The 15461-nt window shown below is 35.3% G+C and overlaps 1 protein-coding gene across 4 annotated transcripts in view; it reads right to left on the bottom strand.

The window, feature by feature from the left end:
• The window catches only part of TRIP11 (thyroid hormone receptor interactor 11), a 64496-nt gene that overhangs the window by 36871 nt on the left and 12164 nt on the right, over positions 1–15461 (bottom strand). For 2 of the 4 annotated variants that reach the window (XM_016145450.2, XM_016145448.2), the window contains exons 5-11: positions 14416–14484; positions 12814–12979; positions 11147–11494; positions 8444–8484; positions 7775–7861; positions 5192–5404; positions 1568–4594 (exon numbers count right to left, since the gene is read on the bottom strand). In XM_016145450.2, the coding sequence (XP_016000936.2) occupies positions 1568–4594; positions 5192–5404; positions 7775–7861; positions 8444–8484; positions 11147–11494; positions 12814–12979; positions 14416–14484 (3951 nt within the window). The remainder of the gene's footprint in view (positions 1–1567; positions 4595–5191; positions 5405–7774; positions 7862–8443; positions 8485–11146; positions 11495–12813; positions 12980–14415; positions 14485–15461) is intronic. The other 2 variants (XM_036218369.1, XM_016145451.2) reach the window with 2 other exon arrangements.

Below are 15461 nucleotides of genomic sequence, written 5' to 3' on the forward strand. Positions count from 1 at the left end.
ACATCTCTTACTCCCTAAAAAGAGATATGTTATTTATTGTATTCAACATATAATAAAGGTATCCTTCAATTTATATAGCGTATTGGAAGAAATCAGCTTATGCTAATGACCCTCAAGTACAACTTAACTTTGGGACCTTCCTGAATCTTAATTAAATCTTAATTAAATCTGCACTTTAGATCTAGAAATGTCGATGAAATAGAACTAAGCTCTACAACATGCTACAACTACAAAAGGGAAATATACATTGAAAAAGAATACTTCACTGTTCTACATTCCTCTATTATAATCTTACAGCCCTAAGACACTACACCTAATTTTGGTTAGTGAGCAATCGAAAGCTGCTTCTCATTAAGAGTCTTCTTCATACTAAGTACAGACCTGCACCACAAGAAGCTAAGAAGCTGTATGTGAGGGAGGCGGACACCCCAACACTATCGGTGTACCTACATAATCACATGGCAACAGAGGAGAGATGGGGTAAGACTTTTCTTACCAAGTAGAAACTACAAGTATTCCCAAACTTTAATTCAAGACTCCAAGAAAATTTAATTGGAAAAGAAGTGAAATCCTTTTGTATGTTGTTCCTGGCAGCACATAAATGCTCAGGAAGCACTTGATGACTATTGTCATTTCTCTTCCATACTTCTACTACTGAAAGCACAGAAATCAGAGTAATAAAGCACTATCAAAACAGCCCTATCACAGTACGCTATACTAGGTCTTCAATACATTATTAAAATCAACTGCACGTAAAAATTTAAATATATCATAAAACTACTGATATTTTACATATATAACTGCTACAATCCTCCATTTGATGACTGAACAAACAAACCAGTAAGGTCAAAACACACCCAGAATCGCACCAGTGACAGAGCTGAGAATAGAACATTTACTAACCCTACTGTGTGAAAGCACCACTCGCAGTTAGCCCTTTGCGGATATCAAGTTGTGACTGATCCATAAAACCAATTTAATGGGTCATCCAGCACTTCGTTTTTTAAAATAGAGTATCACATACAGTAAGGGAATTTCTGATTCCTGAAACTTTTCAGTTTTATACATATAGACACACACACACACGTGCTTACTGTGTCACAAAATAAATTTATTTCTTACTGTAGATCATCGTCGAAGATGTAGTGTGTGTTTCAGAGTTCCATATTATATCTAAGAACCTCTAAAATGTCGACCCCTCCCAACAGCTACTGAAATATGTCTAAAATTTAGTTAGACTGCACCAACTCCAAAATTCCCTCTTGGAACACATTTCTATTTTCTACAGAAAAATATTAATTGCTACTAAACTTTTTCTATTTAACAGCCTGTAAAAAACTAATCTCGTACTAAAAAATATTTGGAACTATCTAGTAATTTGGGGGAGAAACTTCCAGATGCCTCTGAAGACTATTTATTTAAAAGGAATCAGAATACCTTGAAATAAGTGTTTCTAAATGAACAAACTCATATTCCCCTTCAAAGATGACATCAATAAAGTTAACGCACTAAAAAATTTCCTCCACTCTGACTTCCCTCTGTATATAACGCCCCATCCAGAACATACCTGCTCTTTTTCTTTCAGTAGTTGCTCAAAAGCTAGAGACTTCTCCTTCACTGAAAGGCACTCAAACTCCTTTTCTCGCAGCATCACAGAAAACTTTGTATTAGTCTCTTGTAATGCTTGATATTCTGTTTCCTTTTCCCTGGTTGTTTCTACTATTTTTTCATTTTCTTTTTTTAGTTCACAAATGTCCATTTCTAAAATTACTATTCTCTCCTTCAGGTTTGTTACTGCCTGTCTCAAAAGTTCATTTTCATTCACCTTGTTTGTGAAATTTTCATTTAAAGAAAGTAACTGATCACTTTTGGCTTTGATTAAGAGGTCTTTATCTCTAAGAGACTTTTGTAAGACATCTTGTTTCTCCTTTAGTTGCTTAATTTCTGAATCCGTTTGTTCGTGTTCTCTTCTTTCCAGCTCTGAGGTAGCAGCGACTGAATTAGACAACCTGTGATTATTTTCCTGGAGAATTCTAATTGTTGCATCTTTCTCCTGCAGTGACTTTCTTAGCTCTTCTATCTCTTGCTGAGAAGACTCACTCGATATATCAGACTTAACCGTTCCAAGAGACTCTGCTGATTGCGAAGTAAGCAATGATCCAGATCCAGAAGAGAGCTGAGGTGAAATAATATCAAGTTTTCCTAAAAGAAGATCTTTGGTATTGCAAAGCTGACCTATGCTGTGCTGAACCTGTGCTAATTCCTGCCCAAAATTTTTGAGTTTGGTTTCATTCTGCTCATAACTTTGGATCAGGCCGGTATAGTCCACTTGTAACTTAGAATTATTGTCACTGTCAACCAACACTTGTGCCTGAAGTTGATGAAGTTCTTCCTGAAGCTGGGCTGATTCGTGTTGCATATTTTGTACTGTGGTCATCACCTGCTGTTTCCATTCTTCCATTTTCTTTACTTGTTGTTTTAATTTATCGCGTTCCTGCAGAAGCTCCTCAAACTGATTACTATTAACACCTCCGACCTCGCTACTAGTGCCAGATGTTTGTAAAACCGTCACTAAGGTCTGGCATTTTTGACTTAGTGCATCTATTTCAATGTCTTTTTCTCGAATGATACGTGATAAATTCTGAACGGTTTCTCTAAACATATCTTGGGGATTACTTTCAAATTTAGTGGACAATTTTTTATTTTCGTCTTGCAATTTACTGAGGGCTGCTTCTTTGGCAGCAATTATATCAATCACCTTGTGATATTCTGTTTTGAGATGGCTATTTTCCCTGGTCTTTTCACTCAGAACAGCTAACAGTTTTTCTTGTTCCATAGCATAGGCCTGGAGCTGCTGTTGAAGGTAAACAACATCCTGGGTGTAGGAAGCTGAAGAAATTCTAGCGTGAAGACCCTGTATCTCCAAATCTTTCTGCTGGATAATCTGCATTAGTTTACCAACCTCATCTTTAGACAACTGATCAATCTGTTTAGTTAAAGAGATATTCTTTTCATTTAGAAGTTTAATCTCCAATTCTCGTTCTTTTATTCCTTTTACTAATCTTTCGGTTTCGGCTTTAGACAAATCATGCTTTTCACTTCCATTTTCTATATTAAGGCTCTGGACTTTGGTTTCTTGGAAAATATCAGAATTCTCTGTTTGAATGTCCTGTCTTTCTTCATGCAACTGGGTTTTGATTTCTTCGATTGTTTTTTGCAAAGTCTTAATTGCCTCATCTTTCTCTAAGAAGAGTTGGGTGTGCGTGACGTTCATTTGCTCATGCTGGTATTTAAACTCATCTATTTCCTTCTTCTGCTCCTGTAAAGACTGAAGTAGTTGCATCTTACTCTGGTTTTGATCTTCAATGATCTTTTGGTGATGTTTTATTTCCTCTTCAAGTTTATCCTTTATTACATTCAGCTGAGACACCTCCGACACCAGTTCTGCCACACAATCGAGGGCTTTCGGCTCAGCCGCAGGTGCAGCTCGACTCTGCTGTTCCCTGAGTCGTTCCAGTTCTTCTTTCAGGTGATTGTTTTCCTCTTTCATAGATCCGAGACTTCTGTCTTTTTCCTCTATGGTTTGTTTCAAGTTTTCATTTTTTCTTAAGGCCTGAGTATTTTTAGTTAATTCCTCCTGGAGCTCTGAACTTCTCTCTTTAAGGTTTTCAATAAAAATTTCTTTCTCATTTATAAGTTCTGTCAGTTGCTTCCGTTCTTCTAAACTAGATGACAAAATTGACTTAGTCTCTTTATGATCAATATCCATCTGTTCGATATTCTTTTTGAGTCGTGCTATTTCCGTGTCTTTCTCTTGATTGAGTTTAATTAAACGCTCATGTTCCAACTGTAAAACAGAGGCACTCAAATTCCGTGCACTTGACAGTTCTTCAATGGTCTGCTCATACTTCTTTGCTTCTTCCAAAAGCCTCTTTTCAGCCTGACACAATTCTTCTTCCAACTGTCCTTTTTCCCTTTTTAGAGCTTCCACAATAGTGTTCTGTTCCATAGAAACCCGACTGTTACCAGCAACAGATTCTTGCAACTGACGTCTGACATCTTCACATGCTAAAACCAACTTTTCATTTTCCATTTTGAGATCAAAAGCAACTTTCTTTAAATTTTCATTGAGCTGTTCTATTTCTGAAAGATTCTGCTTTAAGCTCCTCACTTCAGCTTCCCTTTCTTTAAGTAAATCATCCCTAAAATTACTGTTAGAGTCCTGACCAAGAACCTGAGTTAACTCATCCCTAACTCTAGAAAGCTCCTCCTCATTTCGTTTAATGTGTTCCTTAAGTTCGAAGTTCTCCTTCTGGATGTTTAAATTATTGTTTTGTGACTTATTTAGTTGATCTACTAAATCTTCTACTTTATTCTCCAGCTTCTGCTTCGTTAAATGCAAGTCATTTTGAAACACTTCACTTTGAATTAACTTTTCTTTCTGCATGTCTAACTCTTTAGTAATGTTCATATTATCATCTTCGAGTTCATGGACTCTCTTTTTTTCATCATTTAGATCTTTTTTCAGTTTACTGATGATGCTATCTCCCTCATTTTGTTGTTTTGATAGCTGGTCTTTTATCAAAATCATGTGCTGAAACAAAAATTAATTTGCATGGTGACTTTGAAACATTCTTTTATCTTAGTACTTACAGAAAATTTTATAAAATGTCATGCATAATAATCCTCAGATATTTCTAATCCTTCTTAAAACAATTTTTTTTTAAAATCCCAACAAAATTATTTATTAATATTTTATAACAAATCTATTTTATCATTTTGGAGATTAGAATTGAAAACTAAAGAAAGTAAATGATATATGTTGTTTTTTTTTACAACTCTTAAACACTGGGCATGAGTCAAAAAAACTACAGCCAATGGAGCAGATCAGGCCTGCTGCCTGTTTCTATAAGCAAAGCTTTACTGGAACAGAGCTGCACTCAATTGTTTATATACCATGACAACAGAGTTGATTTGAGTGGTTGCAACTAAGATGATGTGGCCTGCAAAGCCAAGAATATTTACTACCTAACGCTTAACAGTAAACGTTTGCCAACCTCTAGGACTAGAGCACCAATGAAACTAAAATATTAATGAAAACACAAAATTAAATCACCAGTCCCCATTGTTTGTTAATCTGGTGTTCAATCTACTGAGTGGAACGTGCTGCCACACTGTCTGTATTTGTTACCTTTGTAGCTTCTTGGTTCTGTTTATCCAATTCTTCTAACTCGGCTATCAGTTCTTCCTTTTCAGTGATACACTGATTGAGTTCTTGTTCCTTTGCCTCCAAATTAAGTCTTAAATCTTGTAATTTCAAATCCAAATCCATGTCTCTTGTAGCTGTAGTTTTAACTACTTCATATTCATTGTTCAATTTTAAAAGTGATATCTGAAGTTCTTCCTTAAATGATAAAAGGGGGAAAAAAACAACAACACATAGTATAATTGGAAGAAGAGACACTAAAAGATTAAAAATATATATATACACACAAAACTTGGGAATCTATTTTAAATGTTCTGTGCTGGAAACATTATTGCATAATACCTCAGCAATGGCATACAAAATTCAACAAACTACAGCCTTCATTCATATACAAAATACTTCTCTAACCCTAGACGTGGCGCAAAAACCGGAGTTTGCCGTCTAGCTCCAACTTCACACAAAACTTTCCCGTGTGGAGGCTTCCTGATCCCATCTCCACTGCTGCTTCTCCTTTTCCTCCACTGCTGCTTCTCCTTTTCCTCCCCTCCCACCACACACATATTTTTTTTCTAATGGATCCCTTTACTTCCACTCCCTAACATCTAGTTACCAACGGCCACAGACAAAAATGTAGAAAAATCTACGCTAATTCAATCTAAAGTTTGTCATTTCTAATGAGAATATAAAAGGCTTCTTTTCCCTCATTAAAGAAATTTTTCGTGTTATTGGCTTCTGTCAGAATAAAACCTCTTCTTGACCCAAGAAAGTACCCTCCTTTCTCTACCTCCTAAGCTAAGCACTTACAAGGTTCCCCTTTATCAAACCTAACCTTCCTAAAGATATACCTGTCATTTTTAAAGTACATTTTATGTTGTTTTATAAGTATTTAATGCTTTTCCTCTAAAATCTCAGAAGAAAAGCTCAATATTGCTGTAAAGCCTTCTCTCATTGATATTTTAAAAAATCAAATTCTATGGTGTCTACTTTAAAGTGAATAGGAATCTCAAATTAAGTGAATAAGAATCTCAAATTTCCACAAGTAGTCTAATACATACCCTACAAAAGACTAATGAAAACTATATTAGAATATCTGCCTCAAAATTCTCATTGTTCTTCCAACTGAAAAGTTTATTTTGAAATACACAACTGAAAAATGGGAATACTATCATCCTATGTCTTTCTAGAATTATCGGTACAATTAGGACAATCACAACTTTTTTTTTTCAGGTAGATGTTAATAATACATTATATGGCCTTGCAGACACTTCTGGCGTTCTTCACCAGTAAGCAGACCCATAGCAGACATGATTCAAGGAAGGGTTACAATGGACTACTTAACATCAAAAGAAAGGAGAAACAGCTCTCAGGAATAGTTACAGAATCCAAAAATACCATGAAAAAGTTATAGACCTTATCGGATATGTGTAGAGATCTGCAAACTACAAAATACCCCTAGCCAGTTCCAGAAAGAAATAACTGAAAAGAGCAGAATGCAATGGAAGCAGAAAAGAGCAGAGGAACTGTACATAATATAGTAATAAGAAATGACTGGGAGACACTACTGGCATTTAGTGAGTAGCAAGAGTGGGGGCCCTACAATGCACAGGGCAGTGTACACAAGTAAGAATTTTACCATCGCAATACCAACAAGTGTCCTTTTGAGAAACTGTCTAAATGCTAATGGAAAAATTATATAAAATATAATGTTAAACATTATATAAAATATGTTAAAGTATGCATGGTATGTTCATATTTCTATTTTTTTAAAGCTGTTCATATATATATAATCATACATGCATGGATATAATCTGGAAGGACATACAAGAAACTGGGAGGAAACAATGCCTCTGGGTAAAGGCCAACCAACACAGGTGTGAAGGAATTACATCTGTACTGCCTGAAGTTTTTCAGTATGTATTATTGATTATGTACATGAGTAAATATATGTTATTTTTTTTTTAAAGTACGATTTTACATTGAGACACTGGCCTGTAATAATACCAGCTTATAACTATCCTATATTTAAACTCCTGCCTTAGCCAAGGAATTATCAAGTGGTACAAACATAAAAATACCTCTCCCCATACCCAACATTGCATTATAAAATCTTATCCCATCCCTACTACCAATATACACAAGAGAGCCTATTTCCACCACTGAGAATGTCCCTCTTTACCCTTTACCACTAAGAAATTCCTGTCCGCCACTCTACACACATTCTGGAGCATAGAAGCAGTAAGTACAGTCATGACAGGACACCATTCCAGATTCCCTACCCACCTGTGTAGGCTGCTGCTGTCAGACTTCATCTGAAACCACAACAGAGCCTTAACCTACCTTTTCTGCTCTTATCTGTATGCCTACGAGCTCATCTCTAAATGCACATTCTGCCCGGCCTCTCTGCACCTTGCCCAAGTACTTCACCCTGGCCTGACAGACATCAATAAGACCAGCTTTATCCTCAAGACTCTCAAGAACTAAACACTCACTATGATATGAACTGGCCCTCAGCTGTGATCTATACATAATACACCATCTTAATTCTGCCCACATTTTTATTGCACCCACCTTTTCTTGACTCAATAAGGAATTCTCTTTTTCTAAACCTTGGACATGCATTTTAAGTTTCAGATTGTCTTCAGCGAGATTGTTATCCTACAAACATGTTAAAAACAATGTGTATTCAGATAACAGAAAATTTCGCGTTTACAAAAAAGCAGGCAAGCTATACAGTTGTGCATTTCTACTCATCATTTCTTTAGTGGTATATAAAAATTATATGCATGCAACACTGGGCCACCTAAAGCTAGTCACTCATTTTATAGACATTAGTAAAGAGGATTTCTTTATTATATTTGAAAAAATATATACTTACATTTACAAAATCACCTGTAATCACCAGAAAGAGAAACAACTCTCTGAATATCATAAAGAGAAATCGAAATGCATCCCTCACTTTGGGGAGATCTGCTTCCACTATCTCTACATATGGAATATTTGTCAAATTAATTTTCAAAGAGGTATGTATACTTGCATTTTTCAATTATGCAACTTTTCAAATTGTCAATGTATGATGCAAAAGTTTCTGTTATTAATCAGCAAACATAAAATTACTACGATAAAAGTTCCTACAATAAGTTCACATGAATGTGTAAAAAAGACACAAAATAAGCAACTATAATAATCAAAATACTTTCTTGGTAAACCAATGCCAAAAGCTTTCTCTCTTGAGTTTACCTGGTTTAAATTACTCAGTCTCATTATTTCATTTTCGGCATCTGTAAAAACAATGGATCTGACATTAAAATTATTTAAAATACCTTAATAATTATCTCCTAAAATTAAAGTCAGAAGTGAAATGCAATTAAAATAAAGCATATTTATAAGCACAATTAGCAAGCCCTCACAGTTCTTAGGTGAAATGTTATTTTTGTTATTTTTGTATTTCTATTTTGACTATACCAAAGAAATCATAATATAAATGCCAGTTAGAAACTATGTTAAAATCCAATTCTATGGAACAGTATAAGAAAGAATTATAATTGTATTCTGAGTCATAAGTTACTGCCTTCATAAAAACATTAACAACTATTTCAAAATGAGTTGGTTTGTTTGTGTAGCAGGAAATAGAGTAAGGACTAAAATTGGGGGAAAAAACTAAAAAAAAATGTGTATTTGGACCACAAAAATAAAATAATCTATCAATTATCTGAAGTGACTTAGGCATGAGTACTAATAAAAGACCATTCAATATGGTATTCTGGATAGATCCATAAATAGAAGAGGTTCTAGAAGAAAGAATTTCATGAGTTCAACTGAAATAATTCATTCTATGTTCATTCAGGAAATAGTGAACATTTACTATGAGGTCAGTTGCTAGACAAGATGGAAAAATTTAGCCCCTGCTCTACTAGACCAAAAAGGGCAAACGCCTAATGCAGATGTGGTGAGGTGGGGGGAGGTGAGTGGGGCCAGGGAAGCCACAGCATTAGGTACCTTCCAGGGGATTTGACACCTGTGCTGAATCTTAATACACAAATAAGAGTCGGGGGAAAGAAAGAGAGGCGCTCCACACAGAGAAAGCGGCAAATGCAAAAGCGAGATAGCTGGGAGAACACTGATGGCTTAAGCTGCTACACAGAAAAGTTCAAAATAGCTACAGCTTAGAATGTTAGGAAACTAGGAAGAGCTGAAACTGAAGAGGGAGACAGGGACCAGATCATGACAGACGTTATATGTCCGAGACGTTCAAACATTATCCTCAAGTTCACAAGAAGCCACAAAGTACTAAAATCAGGAGAGTAACCTGCTTTGCATTTCTGAGAAATCATTCTAGCTGCAGAAAGAAAAAAACTGTTTGAAGAAGGAATCATGGAGACCAGAGAATAATTACAGCTAACACTTTTATAATGCTTATTGGGGGCTAGACAGGGTTCTAAAGAGAACTTTGCAGCTGGTAACTTAAAAAACCCTCATTTCTACAACTATGAAGAAGATATTACCCAAGCCATATAGATGAAAAAAAAAAACCTAAGCACAGTGATGTTAATTAACCTGCCCAAGGTCAGCTAGTTAGTGACGGTGGAGCTGGATTCCAACCCCGTCATGTTCTTACCCACGACGCTATTCTACTCCACTCAAGACTGTGACAATCAACCAAACAGAAATGATGACTAGCTGAAGTTATTCAGTGGCAGTGTAAATAAAAAAAAGGGGAAGACCTAAGGCAGTAGATTTGTGTTTAAAGTAAATAAACTCATAGCAATCACCCAGTACATTGAATAAATACATTTATTTTGAAAAGAGCAGAGCTACTTTGAAGTCAAAGGGGAAAGAAGCCCAGTATGCCATGCGCAGCCTTCTCTCTGCATCCGCAGAAGCTCCCAGGGCTGAGGCACCCATGAGAAACCATGAGAAACCCTTGAGCCTCTGTCAAGGACTACATTACTGAAATGTACCTGAACCAGAGAGGAGCTAGGGAAAGAGAACCTATAAAACTTGCTAGGTAATGTCTTCAAATTTTGCTTTGGGAGACTGGTAAATGCTACCAATTACTAAGTTAGGGAAAGGAAGAGAGAAAAGGATATGGTAACTTTACTTTGAAAGTAACCTGAACTTGAATTTATAGAGTTGGCCATTCAGGCCAGGAGCTCATAATAAACACCTAGGCAAAGAATAAAAATTGGGGATGGAGGTAAGGAGGGGAGACAGGTCTCACAAGCACACAAGGGCTAGAAACCTCCAGAACAAGAATGAATGAGCTCATAAAGTGAGAGTTTATATTGTGAGAAGAGGACAAAATGCAAAATAAAACGCATCTTTTCAGTTATGAGCTCCCACTATATTTTCCTGGCAGGAATGAATACTGCTATTTGGCCTATTTCATTTCATACTTAAGTTTTATAACACAGAATACTGCTCTGGGAATTAAATATCATCCAGAGCACGGAAAATGGTGGAAGACTTATGGCTCTTATCATTTTCAGGACTACTTAGATACAGGAGATCATTTCAAAGGGTAACACAGGATTTTGAAAAAAGTGGGCTGCATTCCCCCATTGGAGTATCTAGGCCCTACTGAGTTATAGAAAATATTTGGTTCTGCATAGATTAACAGAAATAAACCTATTTCTCTTCCCAACAAATGTCTATATAAACATTTCTCAGAAATCTACATGGCCTCCTAAATCAATGAGTTCCACAAAATACTTAAAGGTTGAGAAAAGGACGTTGAGAGACACCCAGACAACACTTAATACTTTTTAGAACGAAATTCCCATTTGTGATCTATTATGGCACTGAACATAAACCAAACAATTCTATTCAAATTCCACATAGCCATTTCCATGAATACTCCATTTCCACAAAATTCTAGTTGTCTCTAAAAACAAACAGTATGCAATGAAACATCAATCAGAAATAAGTTCCAAACATTTATACCAGACAGTGCTTGTTGTAGTCTGAACACTTCTTTTTCTACGGATGTACTCTGTGGATGAATCCTTTCCCTTTCTGTCACAGTGTCACTTTGCAATTTGGTACATTCCAATTTCAAGCTTTCACATTCTTTAATTATTTGTCTGTTTTCCATGTTCAGGCGTTCCTGTTCCTTCCTCAAAACATCTCTGTCATTTTCTGCAAAGGATAATGTTTTACTTATGTCTTTTATTTTATCCTCAAGTTCTTCAATTTTTTTTGTAGACTCTACTTTTTCAGTTTGTAGACTCTGAATAGTTTTTTGCATCTCATGGATTTTAGAGTGATCAGTTACTGCAATTCCTGAGCCACCTAGAATGTAAACATAAAATCAAGGACAACAGAGATCAAGTGTCAAAAGTTAAGTATCTTGCTACACACAACTAAGAGATTTCATAGGCTTCGGAACTTAAAAGGACTAAAAAGAAAAGTTAAAAACAAGATAACACAGAAGTCCTAAAAGAAAGGCCCAGATCCAAATCACTGACAACAGTAAATGCCAGTGAGGATGTGGAGCAGCAGGAACTCTCACTTGTCTCTGGTGGGAACGTAAAACAGTGGAGCCACTTTGGAAGACAGTTTGTGATTTCTTTCAAAACCATACATACTCTTATCATACAATCCAGCAATCATACTCCTTTACTCAGAGGAGCTAAAAAGTTATATCCACAGAAAAACCCAAACACAGATGTTTATAGCAGCTTTACTCATAATTGCCAAAATTTGGAAGCAATCAAGATGTACTTCGGTAGGTGAATGCATTAATAAACTGTACTATATCCAGGCAATGGAATTTATTCAGTGCTAAAAAGAAATGAGCTATCAAGCCATGAAAAGATATGGAGGAAACTTAAATGCACATGACTGAGTGAAAGAAGCCAATCTGAAAAGGCTACGTACTGTAAGATTCCAACCATAATGGCAATTCTGGAAAAGGCAAAACTATGGTGGCAATAAAAAGATGAGTGTTTGCAGGAGATAACAAGGGGGATGAACAGGCAGAGCACAGAGGACTTTCAGGGCCGCGAAAATACTCCATATGACATCATCACGACGGAAATGTGTCATTACACATTTGTCCGAATCCCCTGAAAGCACAACACCGAGAGTGAAGCCTTGGGCGAACTATGGATTTTGGGTGACAGCGATGAGTCAGTGTAGCAGGGAGGGCAGAGGGTATACAGGAAATCCCTGTACCTCCTTCTCAATTTATTATAAACCTAAACATGCTCTAAAAAATTTAACTTTAAAAAAAAGTTAAATTACTACAATAGACAAAGCATTTTAAAATAAATAATCAAGGAAAGCTATGACTTGGATCAAATACTAAAAACCTTATGTATTTGAATTTGAAAGAAAGTGAAAATATACCAAACGATTCAGAAAAAGGTCTCTGTATTATAACCATTTATCACAAAGGCAAAAGGACCTTTCCGTTTTTGCAGAATCTTGACAATAGTGGTGCCAGTGCGAACGTCTGGCAGATTAGCAGAACTAGTCATTTACTCAAACTAGTCATTTACTCATTCTTTAGAACTTTGTCCAAGTTTATATCAGTCTCCTGATCTTACAATGCTATGTTTGTCATTTAATTATGTCACCTAATATGTTAAATTAATGAAATTAATAACCTTGTTGTAACAGGTTTTCCAGTTCTTCAATTCGTTCTTCATAGTCACTTAATTCTTCTCGATGCCGACGAGTTATTTCTGTCAATTTCTGTTGGTGTGCATTCTGCAACACTGACATTTCATGTTGATGATTATCAATTTCCTGACTTCTGTTCTGTTTAAGTTCCTTAAAAAATGAAAACAAAGTTAACCATATTTATAGTCAATGAATTTATCTAAGCTATTTCACTGTTGCCCAAAAGTCTATCATTAAAAGTAATACTCTGAACATGTTAAGACTGAAAAGAATTTAAACGTGGGCCCAAAATTTGGATAAATCTGAGACTCTACCCTTTCCTTTCTTGATCTTAAAAACAATTTTTCTACTTTTAATGAGGGACCACCAAGAAAAAACAAAAAGAGATTAGCAAAAATATCTTTTTCCCGTAGACATATTACACCAACATCAGTGTCAACCTTCTGGCCAATCAGTATCTGCTGTACCATCACCCCGTCCTCTCCCTCAGTCCTTCCTTCCACCAGCTTTGATGGGACTCCCCGACCTGTCAACCAAGCTACCTAGATCCCCAAAAGTTGAGACCACCCGTCTCTCTTCTAGGCAGGTGTTGAGCTGAGTTGGGAACATTAGCTGGACCAGCAGCATTATGATAGCTGCACCCTGAAGAATCTGTCTCCTGTGTCCTGCTTCCTGGATTCCTGATGTTGTACCCGTTCCTGTCTTACCTGAGGCCAAAATGCTCAACTCTTCCTTCAATCCTGTGAACAAACTACCCTTGATTCTTCCAGTAAATCTTTTACTTCACCTAGCTGAGGTGGTTTTTGTTGCTTGTGACCAAGAATTTTAATCTATAAATTAGCTTTTAGTTCGTGAGAACACAAGTGAAGTTATTCTTTAATCCTATACACTTATGTGGCAATACCTGGCAAGGAACTTTACATTTAAATTTCAAAACAATCCTACAAAGGAGGTATTATAATGATGTCTATCTCACTGATGAAAAAACGGAAGTTTGTAAAGGTTAAGTAAATTGCCCACAGTAACACACCTGGTAAATAAATAGCAGAACCAGGATTCACATAGGTCTGAGTCAGGAACCCACCCATACCAGTACTGTAATAACAAAACCCAAAACTAAAAGTTCTATACCTAACAATAATTTACAAACTAAAAACATTCCTTGCCATGACGAGTATATGTAATTAAGACTTTTCTTGAAGGAAATAATTGACACAAACTAGCAAATTACCATCATTAAGAAAAAATTACTTATAGTAAATAATATTAGCATTTTACTTTTGTCAATATCCTTTAACTCTAAACCTTGAATTCTTTTTTAATAAAAACCATTTTTTGAGATAACAGTGGAAAACAGACACTTGGAAAATATAAACCACATAATATATGTTCAAAAACAAATGATTTTGCAAAGGAATATTTTTACATAGTGTACTTGTCATAAAAAATAGATACAAAACAGTAAACAATGAACATCATAATCTATATAATTATTTTTACAACTGAGTCTTTTATTAATTTAGGCTTATAATTTCATAAGCAAAATTTAAATGTATAATCACAATTGTTTCAGCAATCTGTCTTACCTTAATGATATTTTGTAGTTTGCATATTTCACTTTGATCAGAGCTATTTGATCCTTGTGCTTTAGAAGTCTAGATCAAAAAAACAATTAGAAAATTATATTTTCTTATAAAAGAGAAAGCTGCAGACTGACTTTATTAAAAGATACTTTTCAAAAAAGGGGCATTTCCCAGACAAATTCTGATTAAAGAATGCCAAGCACTTTTAAGGAATGTAGTCCAATAGTAAATAATACACAATAAATAAAAGATACCATTCAAAGTATGTTAACTAATTAGGGAGACAACATTTTTACAAAATAAAAAAAATACCAGAGTATATTTTACTTACTTAACAAAACGTAAATTTGATGATAATCAAGCAGCTTCCTAAAAGATAATTTCTAAAATGAAGTTACCAAACATTAAAGCTAATAATAACTGTAAAAATCTTTTAAAAATGATTTTACCCAGGTTTCTACCCCAATGTAGACTAACCTTTGGTTTGACAAGTAAATAAAAGAACTTTGGGATTCTTCTCATTCAAAGTAGTATGTTGTTCATTTACCTTTACTATCATTTACTATAGTGTTAAGGAACTGAAAGCTACCCTCTGGATGAAAGGAACATAGTATAATGAAAAGAACACAGGATTTGGACTCAAAAGATGTCTGAATCACAACTTACTATGACAATGGCTGTATTACTTACAAACTTTTAATTTTGCTCCTCTGCAAAACAGAATAAATATCTCACATAGTTATTAAGAATATATAGTATATATTGGGGTAGTATATATGGAAACATCTTGTAAAATATAATGCAAATATAAACATTAACTTTTATTATGTCTCGCTAGAAAAGTCCCTTGAAAGGTCTCAATTATGCCTTTTGCACCTTTATATCCCAGAACAGGTCTGTCACATAGTAGGCATTCAAGATATGCTGAAGTAAACATATCTAAAATCTATCTCTTTCCTGTGAAATCTTGCCCTAAGCAATGTTTCCTAAAATGTATTCCTCATATTATCAGAGCCACCTGGGGTCTTTGCTTGAAAGCTGTAGAGCTT

Source organism: Rousettus aegyptiacus, unplaced genomic scaffold (genome assembly GCF_014176215.1).
Source record: "Rousettus aegyptiacus isolate mRouAeg1 unplaced genomic scaffold, mRouAeg1.p scaffold_m13_p_3, whole genome shotgun sequence".
NCBI classification, from domain to species: domain Eukaryota; kingdom Metazoa; phylum Chordata; class Mammalia; order Chiroptera; family Pteropodidae; genus Rousettus; species Rousettus aegyptiacus.